This window comes from Choloepus didactylus, chromosome 6, assembly GCF_015220235.1.
Source record: "Choloepus didactylus isolate mChoDid1 chromosome 6, mChoDid1.pri, whole genome shotgun sequence".
NCBI classification, from domain to species: domain Eukaryota; kingdom Metazoa; phylum Chordata; class Mammalia; order Pilosa; family Megalonychidae; genus Choloepus; species Choloepus didactylus.
The window spans coordinates 17,748,775-17,773,285 of NC_051312.1; the positions used below are offsets into that span (position 1 = coordinate 17,748,775).

The 24,511-nt window shown below is 37.5% G+C and overlaps 1 protein-coding gene across 1 annotated transcript; it reads right to left on the reverse strand.

The window, feature by feature from the left end:
- Positions 1-23,290: 23,290 nt before the first annotated feature.
- On the reverse strand, positions 23,291-24,226 carry LOC119538169 (olfactory receptor 5AN1-like). The gene has a single exon (XM_037840974.1). The coding sequence runs from the start codon at positions 24,224-24,226 to the stop codon at positions 23,291-23,293; it is 936 nt and encodes a 311-aa protein (XP_037696902.1).
- Between the last annotated feature and the right edge of the window lie 285 nt (positions 24,227-24,511).

A 24,511-nucleotide genomic window follows, 5' to 3' on the forward strand; every position in this document is an offset into this window, starting at 1 on the left:
GTTCCATGAAAAATGTAAAATAAGTGTCTTGTGATGTAGAATATAAAGGTCCTAGAGATGGTCAGAAGCTAGTGAAGAGGAAATGATAATATAGTATGTACAGATATGATAATGAGTTTGAACTTAATGGTATGGGAATGGTTAGGTGTGACTATGGTTCATTAATGGGATTACAAGAATCAGTGATGTGTTGAAGGGGAACATGTGAATGTGTTTGTAAACAGTTGTTTAAAGGCATGTAACCCACAGAGTAGCACCACAAACCTGAATAAGTGTTAGCGTGATATACTTACAAAGTATGACACTGGTGCAGATGGTTAACAACAGAGTGGAAAAGAAAATCTACCCATTATGTATTAATGACTACATTTAATAGGACTATCTTACCAACTCCACACAAACACTGGAGATGAATAATTAGCAGCTGATAAGAACTCTGAGATGTATTATGTTATGATAATTGTTTAAAGTTGAGAATGATGGTTGTACAATTAAGTGAAGATAATGTAAGAAACTGACTATTTATCTTGGGATAGAATATATACTAAGTCAAGTCAGGAACCCATTACTTAATAAATCAAGCCCTTGATTTGAGGCTTGCTCTTGTGAAATTTAGAGCTGTAAATGGGAGGTTGAGCACTCCTATAATTATGCCTAAGAAGTACCTTCAGGGAACCTCTTTCCTTGCTCAGATGTGGCCTTTCTCTCTCTAAGCCCAACTCAGGAAATAAATTCATTAACCTCCTTCCCATGAGGGACATGACTCTCAGGGGAAAGAATCTCCCTGGTGACATGAGACATGACTCCCAGGAATGAGCCTGGCCCTGGCAGCAAGGGATTGAAAATGCCTACTTGAACAAAGGGGGGTGATAAAGGTAACAAGCTGAAGTCACAGGGTCTGAGAGACCCCAGGGTCAAGAGGCTATCCTAGAGGTTTCTCTTATGCAAGCTCCAGCTAGACTTTCCAAATGGCCACAGTATGCCATGCCCTTACCAAAAGTAGTTCTCAAATACCTAGGTACCAACCTGATATACTATATTAGATTCACTCACTAAGTTTTATCTCTCAGAAACTTAAATCCACCAGAGTGTTCCTGTGCCAGACAAGTCCTAAAACTCAGAGGCAACCTCTTTAAGATTAACAGTCAGATGCAGCCCCCTTCCCCATACTGTCAACACATCCTTTCAATATGAACAAATTAGGTTGCTCACTGCCTAGGCACACCTGAAGATGGTAAAAGAGATATATTTTACAATAATGGAAATGGCTGGAGATGTGGAACTGTGACCCATGACATTCTTTGAAATTTGCTCTCTATTTGTTGAATCATACTTTGAAAGTTATAAGTATTATGTATATATGTTAAAGTTCATAATAATAAAAAAAGGAGGCAGCAAATCCATCAAATCAGTTTGAAGATACCAAGAACAGAGAGGCTTGTCTTTTGTTGTTGCATTGTAGAATTTCTTTATGTATTATAAATATTAACCCATTATTGGATATGTGGTTCCCAAAAACTTTCTACCATTGTGTAGGTGGATGTTTTACTCTCATGATAAAATCCCTTGAGGCAAATTTTTTTTTTTTTATTTTGACAAGGCCCCATTTATTGATTTTTTCTTTTGTTGCTTGTGCTTTGGGTGTAAATGCTAAGAAACCATTGCCAACCACAAGATTCTAAAGATACTTCCCTAGGTTTTCTTCTAGGAGTTTTATAATGTTGGTCCTTATAGTTACACCTTTGATCTATTTTGAGTTGATTATTTTAAATAGTGTGAGGTAAGGGCCCACATTCTTTCTTTTGCTTATGGAGATCCATTTTTACTGGCACCATTTGTTGAGAGACTATTCTTTCCCAATTGAGTGCACTTTGCATCTGTATTAGTCAGGGTTCTCTAGGGAAACAGAACCAATAGCAATATCCATAAATAGTATGCAATTTTATAAAGGTGTCTCATGCAACTGTGGATATTCATGAGTCTGAATTCTGTAGGGCAGGCTGTAAGCTGGCACTCCAGTGAAGGTCTTTGATGAATTCCTTGGCTGGCTGGCCAAAGGAGACATAAATTCTCTCTTTTGTCCACTGAAGCTATCACCTCCCCCTAAAAGCCTTTCATTGATTAGATTAAATGTCTGTCACTGCAGAAGACACTCCCTTTGGCAGACTGCAGGTGTAATTAGCCACAGATGCAATCAATGTACTGATTTAAGTTCACAAAATGTCCTCACAGCAACAGGCCAGTGCTTGCTTGACCAGCTAGGTACCATCACCTGGTCAAGTTGACACATGATCCTAACCATCACTGTACACCCCTTGTCAACTTGGCAGCTATACACATCACCTCAAACCATGCTCAATCAAAAAAAAAAAAAAGCAACGGACCTATTTTTCACCGTACAATATTCAACTGTCCTGCAAACAACCAGAAACACATTAAACTTCTCCAAAATATGGTGCAAGCCCTATTTTCACTTTTAAATTTGGTATCCTGTAACATAAATATGATAACATGAACAATACAACTTGTGTCATATGATAAGGGGATAAGCTAGAGAAGAAAACAAAGATATTTGCTTTATGGACAAATACGAATATACTCATAACAAAACAAGGAAGCAATATTCATGCAATAATAGCCCTTGTTTCTATAACTGGTTACATGGTCCTGGTTCATACTTATCACTACCTTCTTCCATTACACAATTCCATGTTTCCTTTACCCATTCCATGTTTCCTTCACCCTCAGCAAGCACCTCAGCTGGCTGTGATTTTTTGCCTGGAGAGGTGACCCAAACCTTCATTCCTAAAGTTTCTGGGCCATTGTTAGTCCTGCCTGGATTGGGTTGCTGCAATTTTCCATTGATTTTAATCACAGGACATGTTAGTACTAAGAGACCCTATGGAATCGCTACTCCATGAAAACTCTTCCTTACCTCCATTGCCTAGTTGGCTGTCATATTTCCCCTTGGTAGTCAGGATCAATTACTCCAGTCAATACAGTAATCCCCTCCCTTGCATTTTGTTTCAAAAGAATGAGAAGCCCAAAGTGGCCAGGCCACAGTCTTAATTTCCAATTTAATAGAATCACTGTTGTTTCTCCTGGTATGAGCATTCCTCCTTTTGGAATTAAGACTTGTAGACCAGCAGAGCTTAAGGTTGGAGGGACAGGAAGCAAAATTTTTTCTAGTGGATCACTAGGGGTGTTAGGAAGTCATGCCACTCCCATTTCCACCTCTTGATTCCTGGATCTGTGAATCTTGGCTATGAGAGAAAGAGCACCATAGAGTGGATGCTGATTCAGAGCATACACAGCCTCTTGCAGAACATTGTCCCAGTCTTGAAAGGTACTGCCATCTAGTTGGCACTGTAATTGAGTCTTCAAAGGGTCATTCCACTGTTCTATCAACCCAGCTGCCTCTGGATGATGGGGAAAATGGTAAGACCAGAGAATTCCATGAGCATGTGAACCCACCCATTCAAAGTAGGTCTTAATTATCTTTACTTGAGTCCTCTATGACAGGATAAAAAGCAGAGACATTTTGGAGAACACAGAGAGAAGCTAAGATATGTAATACAGAGTTTGCCCACAGGAGAAGCAAGGACCAAGAGGAGCTGAGACAAAAGCACAGAGACATTTGGGAGAAAGCCACTGAAACCAGAATCTAAACCCAGGGGAGAAGGTTCAACAGAGCCATCCAAGTGCCTTCCCATGTGACAGAGGAACACTTGATGCCATTGACCTTTTCTCAGAGATGGTATCCACCTCTTGATGCCATAATTTCCACATTTTCACAGGCTTAGAACTGTAAATTTGTAAACTAGCAAACCACCATTGTAAAAGTCAATCCATTTCTGTATATTGCATTTCAGCAGCTTTAGCAAACCTAAACAGCATCTTTGTGAAAAACAAGTTGGTTATAAAGCTAAGGGTTGATTTCTGAACCAATTCAACTTCAGTGGTCTATATAACTGTCCCTGGGCTTATAAAATGCTGTTCTGAATACTGTGGCTTTAAAATAAGTTTTAAGTTTGGTAAGTGTAGGAGCTGCAACTTCATTTTTCTTCAAGATGGCTTTGGCTAACCAGGGTCTCTTAGCCTTCCAGATAAATGGATTTTCACTTCTACCAAGAAGGTTGTTGAAATTTAGCTTGGGATTGTGTTGAATCTGTAAATAGCTTTGGGGAGAATTGACATCTTAACAATATTTTAGTTTTCCAAACCATGAATGTAAACAGAATGTCCTTCCATTTATTTAGGTCTTCTTTGATTTCTTTTATCTATGTTTCTCAGTTTTTTGTGTACAAGTCCTTTACATCCTTGGTTAGCTTTATTCCAGGATATTTTATTGGATTTTTTTCTTGATTCCTTCTTCTGATTGTTCATTACTACTGCAAAGAAAAATGACTGATTTTTGGATGCTAATCTTGTAGCCTGTCACATTGCTGAAATTATTTATTAGTTCTAGTAGCTTTGTTGTGGTTTACTCCACATTTTCTGTATAGAGAACCATGTCATCTGCAAATAGAGAAATTTTTAATTCTTTCTTTCCAACTTGAATGCCTTTTACTTGCTTCTCTTGCCTAATTGCTCCAGCTAGAATATCTAATATAATATTAAATAGCAGTGGTGACTGATCCTGATCTTAGAGGAAAAGCATTCTGTTTTTCATCTTTGACTATAATGTTAACTGTGGGTTTTTCATATAAGCTCTTTATCATGTTAATTAAGTTTCCTTCTATTCCTAGTTTTTTAAGTGTTTTAACAAGATGCAGTACTGGAGGTATATATATATATTGTTGTTGTTTTTTTCCCCATCCTTTAACTTTCAACCTGCTTATGTCTTCAAATTTAAGGTATTTCTCTTGTAAACAAAGGGTCATGCTTTTTTGTACATTCTTCCAGTCTCTGCCTTTTGACATTTAAAGTAATTACTGATAATGCAGTACTTTCTTCTGTCATTTGCTATACCCTTTGCTTATATCTTTCGTCACCCTCAAATCTTCCATTAATGCCTACTTTTATATGTATTTGATTTTTTGTTTTGTACCATATTGAGTCCTTCTAATATATTTCTAAATATATTGTTCATATATTTTCTTTGTGGTTACCATGGAGTTAAAATTTAACATTCTAAACAGATAACAATCATATTTAATTCGATACCTAACTTCATTAGTATGCACACTGTTCCTATACCCTTCCACCCCCTCCACCCACATTTTTTGTATGTATGTTCAAAACCATCTTGTAAAAGATAAATAGATTTGTCATGGTTTTTATCTTGTAAAACAGAAGTGGAGTTTCATACCAAAAACTAAAATATAATAGTTCTGACATTTTTATAATTACCCATATGGTTACCTTTACTAGAGATCTTTATTTTTTTATGCCTTTTTAATCCACTGCCTAATGTTGTTTCCATTCAGTCTGAAGAACTCCTCTTAGCATTGCTTGTAGGGTGGGGCTGGTGCTTGATGGTTTCTGGACTTTTATCTCCTTTCTTTGGATGGGCCATCATTCTGTTTCTCTTTTCATCTTATAATCTTTTGTTTCACACTGTACATATTAATGTTTTAAAAAAGTTAACTCAGGGATTTATTCCCTGAACTTTCTGTTCCTTAAGTTTGTATCCATCTTGTGATAAGACAGAAATTTTTGTGAATGCCAGGAGCTTATCAAAACAAATCGAAGCAAAAATTTTCTTTCAAAATTGTCTGTGCTTTGGCTGTGGCCTCCTTCAGAGCTTAGCCCTCCTAACAGGAAGATCAGCCTGAGAGAAATGCAAAGTAGAGTCCTCTGTCTTATCTAAGCTTGCTTGGAGACAGGAAACCAGTTTTCTCTCCCCTGGGTTTCTGCTTCCTAATTGCCTTAGTAGTTTCCCATTTACAGTTTTCAGGCATTCAAATGAATTCCTCCTCTATTTCCTTTGAAATTAACTTCCACAACCTCCCCCCTTCTCTCTTGCATGACTTAATGCAGGCAGTCCTTTGATCCAGACTGCTTCAGTTCAACTATTTCTTATAATTTTAACATTTGCAATGTGCTTCTCTGCTCTCAGAACAAATTCTGGGATGGTGAACCTGAGACAAATTTCCTAGTTCAGTTTTCAGAGTTCCTTCCTGTAGACTGGCACTGACAGCCATTGCTTTATACACATAGGAGTAACTGCTCCCTCTAGAACAGGGCTAGGGACCCACAATAGAAGTAAAGCTGGCTGTAATCCCCATTGCAGAGGGAGAAGAGGAGGGGCCAGCAAGGGCTTATTCTCTTGCTTTGGAAGCTGCATTTTTTTTTGATTCAGCACTTGCTCAGTTAATGCAGTGTTTTAATTGTTTCCCACAGTTTTGAGAAAGGTTACTGTCTTTAAGATTCCTTGCCACTTTGCCTGAGGGGTGTTAGAAACAAGCAGTATACAAAAAATGCTCACCCAGTTCTAGAGGAGAAAATAATTTACTTACGATCTTGCAAGAAAGGGCACACAGCCAAAAATGTGGTAGGCTGGTGTGCCAGAGGAAGAAAATGATGAGCTTTTAATCTCCTATTCCTAATGTGAAAGTCCCTCCCCTGTTTCCCCATTGGCTGGGTACTACAGAGGTTACAGTCTATCTGAGAGAACTAAGTAGCCCATCTTTGAGATTTTAATTTGTACAGCCTATCTGAGAGAGCCAACTAGCTCATTATTGAGATTTTGAATTGATCAGCCTATCGGAGAGAGTTCATTCAGTTTAAATTTTCTGCTGGGAGTTCCCGCCTCTGATTTTACCTCATATTGCTTTACATTCCAGTAACCATGGTTACTTTTCCCATGTGAGGAGTTGGCACAGATTCTCTCTTTCTTCCCTTTACCACAGGGCTTGTTTAAGCTTGTTCTGCCTCCATTTTCCCTATTCCATTCTGTCTCTATGTGAAAGCTTAACTTATCCCTTTCTTACAGGGGTATTAGAGCAATGGCCACCCTCAGGGCCACCCCAGCAATCTGAAATAGCTGATCAAAAGCAGTGATCATTGATCAAACACACTACCCCAGAGTTTGGAAGACTAGGTCTTTTATCTCCCACCCTGACACCAGCAAGCTGCACCAGGAGCCCAGGCTGCAGTCCCCAGAGCTACCTGCCAGGAGGCTGGAGGATAGGGAATGGTAGCTGCTTCTGGGAGGGTGAAACTTGACAGCCTCTTCCTCCTGCTCTTCCACTAGAGTCTGGAGTTTCAAAATATTTGATTCAGGCAGTTCCTGCCATTTCAGTAGTTGTTTTGGTGGAGGGTCTGATTCCTGGAACTTCCTAATCTGCCATCTCCCACAATCCTCTCATTCATTTTTCAATGACAAGAAAATAACTCAAACTGACTGAAACAATAAAGTAATTCTATTAGCTTCAATGGCTCAGACAGTGTTACCAAATATCCAGTTTCTGTCTTTTCTTTAGTATGCTTTATGCAGCTATTGTTCCATCCTGTAGGTAATTTTCAATCATGGTAGCAAAATGGTTGACAAATTCCAGTTCTCACTGTTTCAATCTGTATAACCCCAAAAAAGAGAAAGTGTTTTCTAGTAGCTTCCACAGAGGACAGTTAGGTTTTCTAACTGCATCTGGGGATCTAGCTATTTCTCAAATAGACTGTCAACCAAGATTCCCTGTTAAGTCTCACACAGCCTGTGTAGGAACCTATTGTCTTCAATTTCTTGATCCTTTTGGAATCCTGCCATGAAAATCGACTTCCTTCTCCCTAGCCCAACCCTGTCCCCCATTTTCTACCCCACTGGAACCTATAGCTTTCTGTTTTCTGAAGTCTGAGTTAGTTACCCCTCATACATCTAATTTCTAGTTCCAACATCTGTTTTCTTCTCTCCTCTTCATTCTCCAAATCTTGGCAATATAACACTTTTTAAAAAATCTTTATTGTCATTTTAGGTGGGTTACAGGAGGGAATAAAGGCAAATAGACAAAATGCATGGATTCAATCCATTGTTTATAAACAAATATCACAACTATAATTTTTAACTTTTTAAGCAATTTTATACTGCCATTAGACATAATTGTCTCACTGAACATTATTCCCCCTAACATTTGTACAATGCGGTTTTAATTATTTTAACATTTTCTTTTATTTATAGTTCATTAGGTATAAAAATTGTTTAAATTTTATTTTATTACAATTGAAATGGACTTTGTATGTTTATATTTTATTAATCACACTAATTTTCATACTAATTTTTTAATCCCACCTCTGCTTATAAAATATTAGCTTACATATTTATTTTACTAATTTCTGAAGACTAGTGATTAGACACCAATGAATTTTTTAATGCCTGAGTAGTAAAATTCTGTGTGTATGTGTGCATGATAAAAGAAAATTACATTTTCCTTTCATTCCAAAACTATAATTAGATCTTAGTTTTAAAACTTAAATTTCCATATGTAAGGATCAAATAAAAAGCTGAGAAATTCTGTATCCCCAAATCTAAAAACTAAAATAGATATTTTGATTTACACATTTCAATGGACCTGAAAAACATATCCTACATACACAATTTTAATTAAATACATTGTAAAAGGAAAATTTCTTTTTTAAAAAATAAAAATATGCTGTTACTATGTAAGAGAGCCTAAAAATTTAATAGACATGATAACTGTATGTCCCTTTGAAGAATTCAGTTAAGAACTAACATGCCTCATGATTCACTTTTGTTGTAGTTTGCTAATGCTGTCAGAATGCAAAACTCCAGAAATGGATTGGGTTTTATAAAAGGGGGTTTATTTGGTTGCACAGTTATAGTCTTAAGGCCATAAAGTGTCCGTTAGCAAAGGGTACCTTTACTGGAGAAAGGCCATTGGCATCTGGAAAACCTCTGTTAGCTGGGAAGGCACGTAGCTGGCATCTACTTGTTCCCATGTGACATTTCAAAATGGCATTCTCCAGAATATCTGCACCAGTTTCCAATGCCATCTTCAAAATGTTTACCTGAGCTCCAGTTCACTATGAGCTCCTTCTGTCTGAGCTTAGATGTGGTCCAGTAAACTAAACAAGGCCCACACTGAATGGTTGGGGCCACACCTTGTGCTGGTTTGAATGTATTGTGTCCCCCAAATGCCATTATCTTTGTGGTCTTGTGGACAGACATTTTGGTGCTGGTTAGATTTGCTTGGAATGTGCCCCACCCAGCTGTGGGTGGTGACTTAGGTGGGATACTCCCATGGAGGTGTGACCCCACCCATTCAGGGTGGGTCTTCATCAGTGGAGCCATATAAAACATGCTGACTCAAAGAGACTGGATGGAATGCAGCTGTGAGCGATGTTTTGAAGAGGAGCAAGCTTGCTAGAGAGGAACGTCCTGGGGGAAAACCATTTTGAAACCAGAACTTTGGAGCAGATGCCAGCCACATGCCTTCCCAGCTAACAGAGGTTTTCTGGATGCCATTGGCCATCCTCCAGTGAAGGTACCCGATTACTGATGTGTTACCCTGGACACTTTATGGCCTTAAGACTGTAACTGTGTAGCCAAATAAACCCCCTTTTTATAAAAGCCAATCCATCTCTGGTATTTTGCATTCCACAGCATTAGCAAACTAGAACACACCTCCATGGAAATTATCAAGAGTTAACATCTACAGTTGGGTGGGTCCCATCTCCATGGACACTGAACTAATAGGTTCTAATCCAATCCACACTAATACATCTGCCCCCATAAGAATGCATTAAAGAATATGGCTTTTTCTGGGGGACATAATATATATAAATCAGCACAATTTTAGATTTCAGAAATATTGCTGAATATAGGTAACTTCATAATTTTAAATTAGGAAACATCAAAACAATAAAATATCACTAAAATACATAATTAATTAAATAATTCAACAATTATTGTTTAAATGTATACTATGTGCCCATCATTGTTCAGATGCTGGAATATTGAGGTTCCTGTTACTGTAAGTGATAGAAGCCAAGGTCACTTTGTGTGTGTGTTGTAAAATAATCCATTTCACTGTTTAAAACACATAATTGATGGGTACACGGTGTCATGAAGAGTTATCAAAAAAAGGCTCCTCCTCATCCCACTTTGAACAAACAAAGGACTCCTACAAGTGTAAGGACCACCCTTTGTGCATGGAGAAAGGATACTGTCAAACTCAGCTTTAAGAACACTTGCTGAATCCTAACAGGAAAAAAAAAGGATAAGAAAACATAATGGTGAATTAGACAAATACTAATATTAAAATTAATTTGAATGACTAAGGAGGGAAACCCGTGCACAGTTTTCTCTTTGAAAACTATCAAGAATAGCAAGTATGATGAAAAACATTTCCAGAGCCTTCAAAGATCAGAAAGTTGCACTGACTGAAAGTGTTTTCATATACAGAAGGAATACCTGATTTGCCTTCTGGTGTCAAAACACTGGCTTCCAAACAGATAATATGGAAAATACAGTACAGAAATCTGTAACAGATTACATGAAGTGAGTAGAGGCAAGGTTGGACTGGTCATCGTGCTGAACCCACCTCTTCTTTTTTAGGCTCATGGGACATCTCCCAGCTGTATTCCAGAGCCAGGGAGAGTCTAACTGCCAAATATATGTCAGGCTAAGTGTCTTGTTGGGGGTGAGATGACCCCTGACAATGACTTCCTTAACATACAGTTGCTTGAAAAATAACTATGAACTTCAGTGTGTGTCTCATCTGTGGGCATCCCTCCTCTGACCATGTGGATCAATTTTGCTCTAAAAAAGTTCTTAAGTTAAAAACAATCCAGCCTCCTTTTACATTAGAAAAAAGTTTTATTAGAATACAGAAAAATATATCACATAATACCACTGTGAAAATATATGCATGCCAATTTTTCTACTATGCCTGACATTTAATTTTGATCTGACATGGAAGTTTTATTTCAGAAGAACTTTATTGTAATAACATTCCAGCTTGCTTGGCTGTGAGGGGTTTAGGAATGGACATGACACCCGGTTCTGGTCACTAACATGCACATGGACTTCTGCTGGGGGAAGAAGGAGAGAGCAATATTTGAAAAATATTTCCTCATTTGTAGCAGTAATCTTTTAAATGTAATCATAAAACCATAAGCAAGCTCTGAAAGTGAACTCTTAGTCAAACAGAGTAGTAATATGTAAATGCAAAGTCTGCATAGAGATATGAATAAGTTTTCATCTATAGCCCCACCTGAAGGTACAATGCCCAAGTGTCACAGAGGATGTAAATCCTAAAGGAAGTAGTAAATAACAGAGGAAGAACTAATGAAGTTCTCCAGACTCCAGTTACCAAGATGATTATCTTTCTTTGTCACTAAATTGTATAAAAGCCAATTGAAAAATCACATGTAGAGGCAGATTGGGAAATTTTGCCCTGCTCTCTCAGATGTAAGTAAACCTCTTTTTCCTCCTCAGCCATTTGGTGTGTCTGTACATTTGGCTACACTGAGCAGTGAACCCTGATTTGGGGAAGGCCCCATCCACAGTTTTTAAGAGAGAACCACTGGTAGAGATGATCTCTTTTCTTCCCCAGGACATTGTGTTGTCTGGAAATAATGTGTAGAACAACTGCCCTGAACCTGCTACCAGCCTGAGAATGAATCTGATGCCAGGATGCAGAATGAACACATGGGATGAACTAAGCTTCTTGATGAGAGAAGCACTAACAGACAATCTTAAACACCAATAATTCTATGTATGTTGAGACATTTTTCCATTATCTCTTTGGATAGTGCATCTGGTCATTCACAATGGCATTAGAAAGTACTATTTTTATATGCTGGAGACCACCACAACAATTTCTGGAATTTAAGAATATGCTTTTGATTTAGGAATGTGTTGTGTTTGAATGCCTTTACAGCATGTATGTTATTTCTTTTAAATTTATCAATTGTTTAAGGTCAAATTATGACACATTTGGTTTCAAGGAATAAACCTTTCTTGCTTCTGATTATTTCAACTTGCTCTAAAAGCACACATTTGGGTATTTTATATATGATTTTAACTTTCACATTCACAAGTGATAAGACATAAATTTCTATAATTGTTGTGGATAATAATTGTAATACTTGGTACTAGAGTGATAATCCTTTTAAAATCAATAGAATGAGGGACTTGGGCAAGATGGCGGCATAGAGAGGAGTGCAAGCTAAGGAGTCCCCCTGGAACAACTACGAAAAACCAGAAACAACTAGTAAATAACCCAGAATAACTGCGGGGGGACAAAGGAGACCATCCATTCATCATACACCAACCTGAATTGGGAGGAATGCCCGAGAACACAGCATAGAATCTGTAAGTAAAACCTGCGGAACCAAGTCGTGAAACCCCCTCCCCCATAGCCCGAGCTGCAAAGCCTCATGGTGCCAGAGAGAAGCTCTCTCTGAGCAAGCGAATACAGCTCAGCTGAGCTCCAACTGGGGTTTTAAGTAGCGAGTGTGAACTGCTCGCTACAGGTACACATCCCCAAAAAACAGACAGAGGCTTTGGGTGACGACTGACCTGGGAGAGCTGGAGGGTCACGTTGGACTGGGCCTGAAGGGGGCTATCTGTTTCTTTTTCAGCTCAGTGGAGAAAGCCCCAGTCATTTCCAGTTTCCAGGGCTGTAACTCTGGGAAGGGTGGAGACAGCGCAAGCAGAGAGCGAGACCATTGAAATGCTAATGACCTCCACCTGAGGGGTCTGTCTTCTCTAGGAGGAAAGGGGTGGGGCCCTTTCCATTCAGAACCAGATCCCAGAGCTTGGGGGAACACGGCCATACCTCCTCAACCAGTCAAGAATTATAGGCTAACAGGTGTCACCTGCTGGGCAGAAAAGCACCTGAGGCATCAAAGGCTGGAACAATTTTCTAAGACACACCTGCAAGGAAACCAGATACTGAATATTTCTTCCCTCTGGGACCTGAGCCTGCTCTGGTCTGGGAAAACCTGATTTGGATAACCAAGGAAACCATGCCTAGACAACAGAAAATTACAATCTACACTAAGAAAAACAAAGTTATGGCCCAGTCAAAGGAACAAACATACACTTCAACTGAGATACAGGAATTTAAACAACTAATGCTAAATCAATTCAAAAAGTTTAGAGAAGATATTGCAAAAGAGATAGAAGCTGTAAAGGAAGCACTGGACATGTATACGGCAGAAATCAAAAGTTCAAAAAACAACTAGTAGAATCTGTGGAAATGAAAGGCACAACACAAGAGGTGAAAGACACAATGGAAACATACAACAGCAGATCTCAAGAGGCAGAAGAAAACACTGAGGAACTGGAGAACAAAACACCTGAAAGCCTACACGCAAAGGAGCAGATGGAGAAAAGAATGAAAAAATATGAGCAACGTCTCCAGGAACTCAAGGATGAAACAAAGTACAATAATGTATGTATCATTGGTGTCCCAAAAGGAGAAGAGAAAGGAAAGGGGGCAGAAGCAATAATAGAGGAAATAATTAATGAAAATTTCCCATCTCTTATGAAAGACATAAAATTACAGATCCAAGAAGCGCAGTGTACTACAAACAGAAGAGATATGAATAGGCCTACGCCAAGACACTTAATAATCAGATTATCAAATGTCAAGGACAAAGAGAGAATCCTGAAAGCAGCATGAGAAAAGCAATCCATTACATACAAAGCAAGCTTAATAAGACTATGTGTGGATCTCTCAGCAGAAACCATGGAGGCAAGAAGGAAGTGGTGTGATATATTTAAGATATTGAAAGAGAAAAACTGCCAACCAAGAATCCTGTATCCAGCAAAGCTGTCCTTCAAATATGAGGGAGAGCTCAAAATATTTTCTGATAAACAGACAATGAGAGACTTTGTGAACAAGACACCTGTCCTACAGGAAATACTAAAGGGAGCACTACAGGGTGATAGAAGACAGGAGTGCGTGCTTTGGAACACAATTTGGGGAAGCGGTAGCACAACAATGTAAGTACACTGAACAAAGGTAACTATGAATACGGTTGAGAGAGGAAGGTGGGGAACATGTGAGACACCACAAGAAAGGAGGAAAGATAAAGACTGGGACTGTGTAACTTGGTGAAATCTAGAGTATTCAACAATTGTGATAAAATGTACAAATATGTTCTTTTACGAGGGAGAACAAGCAAATGTCAATCTTGCAAGGTGTTAAAAATGGGGAGGCATTGGGGGAGGGATGCAATCAGCATAAACTAGAGACTATAACTAATAGAATCATTGTGTTATGCTTCCTTTAATGTACCAAGGTGATATACCAAGGTGAATGCAGATAAGAGGGGGGGATAGGGGAGGCATGTTAGACACTTGACATTGGTGGTATTGTCTAATTCTTTATTCTACTTTGATTTAAGGTTATTATTCCTTTTGCTGCTTCCTAGCTGTCATTTTTTTTTCCTCTTTCTTTTGCCTCTCTACCTTCTTTGACTCTCCCTCCTGCCTCATAGAAGAAATGTAGATGCTCTTATATAGATAGTGGTGAAGGTGGTGAACACATAAATGTATGACCATGCAGAAAACCATCAATTATTTACTTGGGATGGAATGTATGGTGAGAGAACAAAACCATATTAAAAAAAAATGGGTTGATGACAAAACCTTGAGGGCAATATACTGAGTGAAATAAGTGAGACACATTAGGAGAATTATTGCAGGGTCTCACTGATAGGAACTAATTATAATATGTAAACTCATAGACATGAAATATAAGGTACCAAGATATAGGATGAGGCTTAAGAATGGGGAGTGGTTGCTTAGTATGAGCAGAATGTTCAATTAGGATGAACTTAAATGTTTGGAAATGAACAGGGGTGTTGGTAGCAAGATATAAGAATAACTAACAGTGCCAAATGGTGTGTGAATGAGGTGGAAAGGGGAAGCTCAGAGTCATATATGTCACCAGAAGGAAAGTTGGAGATCAAAAGATGGGAATTTATAAAACTGAATCCTATGGTGGGCAATGTCCATGATCTACTGTACAAATACTAGAAATCGCTTCCATGAACCAGAACAAATGTATGACAATACAATTAGAAGTTAATAATAGAGGGGCATATAGGGAAGAACTGTATACCTTTTACAAACTATATACTACAGTTAGTAGTATTTCAACATTTTTTCATAAACAGTAACAAATGTACTATATCAATACTACGAGTCAACAATTGAGGAGGGTTGGTTAGGGATAGGGGAGGACTAGAGTTTCCTTTTCTTTTTCTCTTTTTTCATCTTTCACTTTTTTTCTTGTCTGGAGTAATGAAAAGTTTCTAAAAATTGAACAAAAATTAAGTGTGATGGATGCACAGCTGTATGAGGGTACCCAGGGGCAAGTGATTGTACACTTTGGATCTTTCAATAATTGTATGTTATCTGAACAATCTCAATAAAAATGAAAAAAAATTGAATCCAAGTTCAGGAACAAATGAATAATTAAATCAACATTTGTTTTCTTTGTGCATATATTTTATATCTTGAATTAATAAATAAACATACATTTTTATTTGTAAAAAAAAAAATCAATAGAATGAATTCAATGAGCAGGACGTCCGAATTTGTGAATTAAATCCAAGATTGATTTGGTTTAACTGGGTTTAATCAGACTGGTGTTTCACTACCTCTGCAACCACTATCTTTTTCTCATGAATCTATACTGAGGTAGAGAGGATAATCTTCTGGATAAAAGAATGCCAGTTTAAAATGAACTGATAACTTTTAATTTCTTTCAATGTTCTAAAATATTTTCTTCATATTGAAATGCACTGTGCATAAAAACCACCAAATCCATTCAGGCCACACTACAAGAAATACTAAAGGGAGTGCTACAGGCTGATAGGAAAAGACAGGAGAGAGAGAGTTGGAGAAGAGTGCAGAAATGAAGATTATCAGGAAAGGTAAAAGGAGAGGAAAAAATAAGATATGACATATAAATTCCAAAAAACAAAATGGTAGTAGAAAGTACTGCCCTTACAGTAATAACACTAAATGTAAATGGATTAAACTCCCCAATAAAAAGACACAGACTGGCACAATGGATTAAAAAACAGGACCCATCTATATGCTGTCTACAAGAAACTCACTTTAGACACAAGGACAAACATAGACTGAAAGTGAAAGGTTGGAAAAAGATATCTCATGCAAACAACAACCAGAAAAAAAGCAGGAGTAGCTATATTAATATCAGACAAGTTAGACTTCAAAAGTGAAACAATTAAAAGAGACAAAGAAGGACACTATATATTAATAAAAGGGTCAATTCATCAAGAAAACATAACAGTCATAAATATTTATGCACCAAGCCAGAATGCCCCAAAATTCATGAGGCAAACACTGTGATCACTGAAAGCAGAAATAGATACCTCTACAATAATAGTTGGAGACTACAATACACCACTCTCATCAATGCATAGAACATCTAGACAGAGGATCACTAAAGAAACAGAGATGTTGAATTGTATGATAAATGAACTAGACTTGACAGACATTTATAGAACACTACATCCAACAACAGCAGGATACACTTTTTTCTCAAGTGCTCATGGAACATTCTCTAGGATAGACTACATGTTGGGTCACAAAGCAAGTCTCAACAAATTTAAAAATATTGATATTATACAAAACACTTTCTCAGACCACAATGGAATGAAGTTGGAAATAAATAAAAGGCAGAAGGTCATAAAATTCACAAACATATGGAGGCCAAACAACACCCTCTTAGAAAACCAGTGGGTAAAGGAAGAAATTACAAGAGAAATTAGTAAATACCTCAAGGCAAATGACAATGAAAACACAACTTATCAAAACTTATGGGATGCAGCATAGGCGGTGCTGAGAAGGAAATTTATTGCCCTAAATGCCTATATTAAAAGAGAAGAGAGAGCAAAAATTGAAGAGTTAACTGCTCACCTGGAGGAATTAGAGAAAGAACAGCAAACTAACCCCAAAGAAAGCAGAAGGGAAGAAATAACAAAGATTAGAGCAGAAATAAATGCAATTGAGAACAGGAAAACAATAGAGAGAATCAACAAAACCAGAAGTTGGTTCTTTGAGAAAATCAATAAAATCGATGGACCACTGGCTAGGCTAACAAAAAAAGAGAGAGAGCAGATGCAAATAAATGCAATCATAAATGGGAAAGGAAATATAACAACTGACCCTGCAGAAACTAAGGAGATAATGAGAAGATACTATGAGCAACTATATGCTAATAAACTAGACAACTTAGATGAAATGGGCAACTTCCTAGAAAAGCATAAACAACCAACATTAACTCAAGAAGAAATAGATGACTTCAACAAACCAATCACAAGTAAAGAGATTGAGTCAGTCATCAAAAAGCTCCCAAAAAGGAAAAGCCCAGGACCAGATGGTTTCACATGTGAATTCTACCAAGCATTCAAGAAAGAATTAGTACCAATCCTGCTCAATCTCTTCAAAAAAATTGAAGAAGAGGGAAAGCTACCTAACTCTATGAAGCCATCATCACCCTAATACCAAAACCAGGCAAAGATACTACAAAAAAAGAAAATTATAGACCAATTTCTTTAATGAATATAGACGCAAAAATCCTCAACAAAATAGTCGCAAATCGAATCCAGCAGCACATTAAAAGAATTATACACCATGACCAGGTGGGATTTATTCCAGGTATGCAAGGCTGGTTCAACACAAGAAAATCAATTAATGTAATACACCACATCAATAAATCAAAGCAGAAGAACCACATGATCATCTCGATTGATGCAGAAAAGGCATTTGACAAAATTCAACATCCTTTCCTGATGAAAACACTTCCAAGGATAGGAATAGAAGGGAACTTTTTCAATATGATAAAGGCAATCTATGAAAAACCCACAGCTAACATTGCACTCAATGGGGAGAGACTGAAAGCTTTTCCTCTAAGATCAGGAACAAGACAGGGATGCCCACTATCACCATTCTTATTCAACATTGTGCTGGAAGTTCTAGCTAGAGTAATTAGGCAAGAAAAAGAAATAAAAGGCATCCAAATTGGAGAGGAAGAAGTAAAACTTTCACTATTTGCAGATGACATGATTCTATATGTAGGAAATCCAGAAAAACCTACAGCAAAGCTACTAGAACAAGTCAATGAATACAGCAAAGTAGCAGGCTACAAGATCAACATGCAAAAATCTGTGGTGTTCCTATACACAAGTAATGTGCAACAAGAGGAGGAAATCAAGAAAAAAATCCCATTTACAATAGCAACCAAAAAAATCAAGTAATTAGGAATAAACTTAACCAAGGACACAAAAGACCTTTACATAGAAAACTATAAGAAACTGCTAAAAGAAATTGAACAAGACCTGAAAAAATGGAAGAACATACCATGTTCATGGATTGGAAGACTAAATATAGTTAAGATGGCAATTTTACCTAAACTGATTTACAGATTCAATGCAATTCCAATTCAAATCCCAACAACTTACTTTACAGAAATAGAAAAACAAATAACTAAATTTATTTCGAAGGGTAAAGTGCCCCGAATAGCCAAAAATGTCTTGAGAAGGAGGAATGAAGTGGGAGGTCTCACTACCTGACTTTGAAGCATATCACAAAGCTACAGTGCTCAAAACAGCATGGTACTGGCATAAGGACAGATATACTGATCATTGGAATCTAATTGAGTGTTCAGAAGTAGACCCTTACATCTATGGACAAGTGATCTTTGATAAGGCAGTGAAGCCGAAGCAACTGGGAAAGAGCAGCCTGTTCAATAAATGGTGTTTGGAGAACTGGATATCCATTTCCAAAAGAATGAAAGAGGATGTCCATCTCACACCTTATACCAAAATTAACTCAAAGTGGATCAAAGACCTAAACATTAGCACCAAGACCATAAAACTCTTAGAAGAAAATGTAGGGCAATATCTTAAAGATCTTATGATAGGAGGTGGCTTCTTAGACCTCACACCCAAGGCACGAGCAACCAAAGAACAAATAGACAAATGGGATCTCCTCAAAATTAAACACTTTTATACATCAAAGGACTTTGTCAGAAAAGTCAAAAGGCAACCTACACAATGGGAGATGATATTTGGAAACCACATATCAGATAAGGGTTTAATATCCAGAATATATAAGGGAATCCTGCATCTCAATAACAGAAAGACAAACAATCCAATTAAAAAATGGGCAAAAGACATGAACAGACATTTTCTGAAGAGGAAATACAAATGGCTCAAAAGCATATGAAAAAATGCTCAACTTCACTGGCTATTAAGGAAATGCAAATCAAAACCACAATGAGATATCATCTCACACCTACCAGAATGGCCATTATCCAAAAAACAGAAAATGACAAGTGCTGGAGAGGATGTGGAGAAAGAGTCACACTTATTCATTGTTGGTGGGAACGTAGAATGGTGCAACCCACTCTGGAAGACAGTATGGAGGTTCCTCAGGAAGCTAAATATAGATTTGCCATATGACCCAGCTATTCCATTGCTGGGTATATACTCAAAGGAACTGAAACTTAAGACACAGACATTTGTATACCAATGTTTATTGCAGCATTATTCACAATTGCCAAGAGATGGAAACAGCCCAAATGTCCATCAAAGGAAGAGTGGATAAACAAACTGTGGTATATACACATGATGGAATATTATGCAGCTGTAAGACAGAACAAAGACATGGATCATGTAATAATGTGGATGAACCTTGAGGACATTATGTTGAGTGAAGTTAGCCAGAAACAAAAGGACAGATTCTGTATAGTCTCACTAATATGAACAGACATTAATGAACAAACTTTGGGAGTTAAAAGCTGACAACACAGGTGACCAGGAGATAGAAAGAGGGCAGAGATCAGCCATTTGATGCTGAAGGACTACAGAATGCTTAGGATTGATTGCATAGATCCAGAAATAGATAGCATAATACTGTGTGATGGTAACACGGTATTGTAAGTACACTGAACAAAGATGTCTGTGAGTAAAGCTGAAAGAGGTGGGATAGGAGAATGTATGACACCAGAGGTAAAGATAGATGATAAAGACTGGGACTGTATAACGTGGCAAAAACTGGAGTGGCCAATGACTGTTACTAAATATACAAATATAAAAATGTTTTTGCATGTGGGAAAGCAAATGAATGTCAACCATGTAGAAATTTGTAAAAGGGATGGTATTCAGGAAAAAAACATAATCAAAGCAAACTGGAGTCTATGGTCAACAGTAACATTGTAATATACCTCCATTAAATGTAACAAAGGCAATATGCCAATGCTAGATGTACATGAGAGGGGGATATAGGGGAGCAATATGGGATTCTTGGTAGTGGTGTTATTTGCTGTCCTTAGTAGTATATTGTATTGTATGACATGTTATTTTTCTTTTTATCATTTTTTCTTATTGCCAAAAAAAAAAAAACAATTTTTCTTGTAGTAATCAGTATGTTCAAGTGCTGATTGTGGTGATAAATGTACAACTATATGATGATACCATGAACAACTGATTGTACACTGTGGATAAATGTATGGTATGCGAACATAACTCTATAAAATTGTAGGAAAATATATATATAGGAGTAAAAGTGTTGGAGAAAACATGGTGAGAGGGATGATGCCTCACCATTATGTACTAACTACAATGTGTAAACTCAGAATTGAATCTTAGAACGTGGGCACAATAATTGTAATAGTCCCTAGATTGCAAGCTCTTACAGCAGTTAACTCTATCCCTGAATTGTAAGGCCTATCTCTAAACTTTGAGATGCTGATTCCCTAGCGTATAACTTGATTGGTCTCTGGAACAATGCGTATCTCTGAGACACCTGAAACTCAGAGCTAGAGCTCGGCAGGTATGAATGTCGGTATTAGTGCATACAGCCACTGTCAAAAAAAAAAAAAAAAAAAAGCTGAAAAAGAGCCCAGACTTCAATTAATGATATGAATGAAGCAGGTCTGGTTAAGACAAGGGCAAGCCAGGCCAAAGGGTAAAGGTTGAAACTGATTGTGTTTTAAAACTTCAACTTTCATATGAGACCAAGGGAATAGATATCTATTTGGTACAGGATCTAAATTTTCTAAATGTTACTACTCTGCAGTCGATTTGTTCAAACACCACAATTGCATGGAACTTTGAATAGGAAGTGAGATATGGTAGGTTAGTATAGGCTGGAGTGAAATAGTGACACATCCTAGAGTAATTTGGGCAGATAATAAAAAATATATTTACAGCCTCCCCCTCCCCAGCCCCGAGGATCTGGGGGAAGGTGCGGATGTGTTGGACATCCTCACCTGGACTGCTGTTGATGTTGTCACAAACATTGGGACTGGCGGTTTGATGTGCTGAGCCTTCGAGCATGGGACTTGCCCTTATGAAGCTCATTACCACAAAGGAAAGTCTAAAGTTGTATGTAATGGTGCCTAAGAGTCTCCCCATGAGTACCTCTTTGTTGCTCTCTCTCTCCAACTGAGCCATCTCGACAGGTGAACTCGCTGCCCTCCCCACTACGTGGGACCTGACTCCCAGGGGTGTAAATCTCCCTGACAACGCAGAGTATGACTCCCAGGGATGAATGTGGACCCAACATCATGGGACTGAGAGTATCTCTTGACCAAAAAGGGGATGCAAAATGAGACGAGATAGTTTCAGTGACTGAGAGATTCCAAATGGAGTCAAGAGGTCACTCTGGTGGACATTCTTATGCACTATATAGATAACACCTCTTAGGCTTTAATGTATTGGAATAGCTAGAAGTAAATACCTGAAACTACCAAACTCCAACCCAGCAGTCTGGACTCCTGAAGACAATTATATAATAATGTAAATTACAAGGGGTGACAGTGTGATTGTGAAAACCTTGTGGATCAAACCCCTTTTATCTAGTGTATGGATGAGTGGAGTAATAGGGATAAAAACTAAAGGACAAATGGGGTGGGATGGGGGGATGATTTGGGTGTTCTTTTTTCACTTTGATTTTTTATTCTTGTTCTGGTTCTTTCTGATGTAAGGAAAATGTTCAGAGATAGATTGTGGTGATGAATGCATAACTATGTTATCATACTGTGGACAGCGGATTGTATATCATGGATGATTGTATGGTGTGTGAATGTATTTCAATAAAACTGAATTTAATAAAAAAAAAATCCATTCAGGCCAATAGCCTTATATGCAGGAAGTTATTTGATAACTTAAATGTTTATCTTCTGGTTATTGGTACACTTGTGTTTACTAGTTGTTGAGTCAATATTATTGATGTTTTCCTGAAAATTATTACACATTTCTTCCATTTATTTTTAGCTATTTTCTTACCTTTGTGGATGCATTCTTACAATATTTGAATCTCTCCTGTCCTTAGTCTTTTCTCCAAATTTGGATATTCTCTAATTTCTTGCAAATATGCCTTTAGTGTTTCTATTTTATCTGTTTTCATAATGATCCATTTGTTAAATATATTTGCCATTTTTTCTTCTGTTTTCCAATATACATCTGCTTTTTATTTGTTCTTGCTATTTTCCTTATGGTTTGCAATCCCATTCTTCTTGCAATTTCTTTAATGGATAGCTTTGTTTATTTTTTCTTGTCAAAATAATATTTTAGAATTGACTACATCTGATAAGTATTGGTATATTTATTTATACCATAGTTGAATATTAAGAAGCAATTTGGCACCTTCTATATTAAGACAAAGTTAAGAGGGGAGGCTCTGATATCTGTGCTCCTCATTTCAAATCTTAACTCCTTCATTTACTAGCTAGCTAATTTAGACAAGTTTCTAAATTTCTCTGACCTCAGTTTCCTCATGTGTGAAATTGTTACAGGAATGAACATAGCTTAATTTAAGCACTATAAATTGCTTGAATATGATAAGGATCAATGAATTATAATACAAAACATACATATAGTGCTTATTATGTGCCAGGGACTCTATTCTGGATTTTTGATAATATCAATTCATTTAATCACCCTACACAAAACAAAAAGGTAGATATGATATTACCCCTTTTATAGACGAAGACTGGGTATCTTGCCTAGAATCACAAACCTGGTGAGTTGAGTTAAATTGAAATGAATTGAATTGGTCTGAATTGAAACCAGTCAGTTTGGATCTGGAGAAAATTTTTAGTTCTTAATTTCAAAATGTATTAGTTAATTATCTTTGCATAACCAAACCACATTAAAACTTAGTGCTTTGGCAACAGTCATTGTCACTCACGGGTCATACTAGAATATTATCTGTATCAAATTAAGCCTCATTTGTCCACTATTAATTTTGTTAATTGCCATTCATGTGCATACTTTGTGGGATAAAGTGATCAATTCTTACCGGCCAAATCTGTCAAAAATATCAGGGTGTGTGACCTTAGCAGTGCCCTCTCTTTTGCAACTTCTTCAAGGCATCTTTAATTTCCCTGTTCCTCAGACTGTAAATCAAGGGATTCAACATGGGAATAACCACAGTATACAACACTGAAGCAATTCTGTCAAAGCCTGGGGAAGCACCAAAGCTAGAACTCAAATAAACAAATATACTTGAGGTGTAGAAGAGGGAAACTACTGTCAAGTGAGAAGCACAGGTGTTGAAAGCCTTGTACCTGCCTTTAGCTGAAGTGATCTTCATGACAGAGACGATAATATAAACATAGGATATCATGATGATTATAACATTTGCTATCCCATAGGTCATTGATAATATAGCAAGTATGATTTGCACAAAAAAAGTGTTAGTGCAGGACAAGTTTAACAATTGAGGCATGTCACAGAAAAAGTGTTTGATGACATTAGGCCCACAAAAGTGGAGCTGAAGCAAGGCAAACAATTGGGATAAAGAACCAGAGAGCCCAGCCATATAGGCTCCCAGTGCCATCCAACCACAGATGCTGGGAGACATGATGGATGAATACAGCAGAGGTTTACAAATGGCAGCATATCGGTCATAAGCCATGGCTGTCAGGAGACAAGAATCACTCAGACCCATGGTTGAAGTGATGAAGTACTGGACAATGCAGCCCATAATGGTGACTGTTTGCTGCTCCTGGAAGAAGTTTAAGAGCATATTTGGGACTGTGGAAGTAACATAGCAGATATCTGTGAAGGACAAGTTACAGAGGAAAAAGTACATGGGCGTGTGGAGGTGGGAATCCATCCTTATTAAGACAATGAGGCACAGGTTCCAGGTCACAGTTGTAATGTAGATCAGCAGGAATATAACAAAGAGCACACCTAAGATCCTGGGAAAATCTGAGAATCCCAAGAGGATGAAGTGGGTTATGTCTGTGTTATTTCCTTCCTCAATCATTGACTCAGTGATCCTAAAATCAGAAAGGAGACAAAGGAATACAATGCTGGGCCAGGCAAAGTGATATTTTCATTTTCATATGTGCCAGTCTTTTCCTCCATTGACCTCTTGAGCCAAAACACTTTGCTGCCCATCTTTTTCCTCAACATAATCATGAAGTAGCTACTCAGTAATTTGGGTTTCAATTAATTCATGTGGTCTCATGGAATTAATAGAGATATTTAAAGTATTGAGTGGAATTTTAAAAACTGTGCTATTGGAAATACTATGCTTATAATATACAAG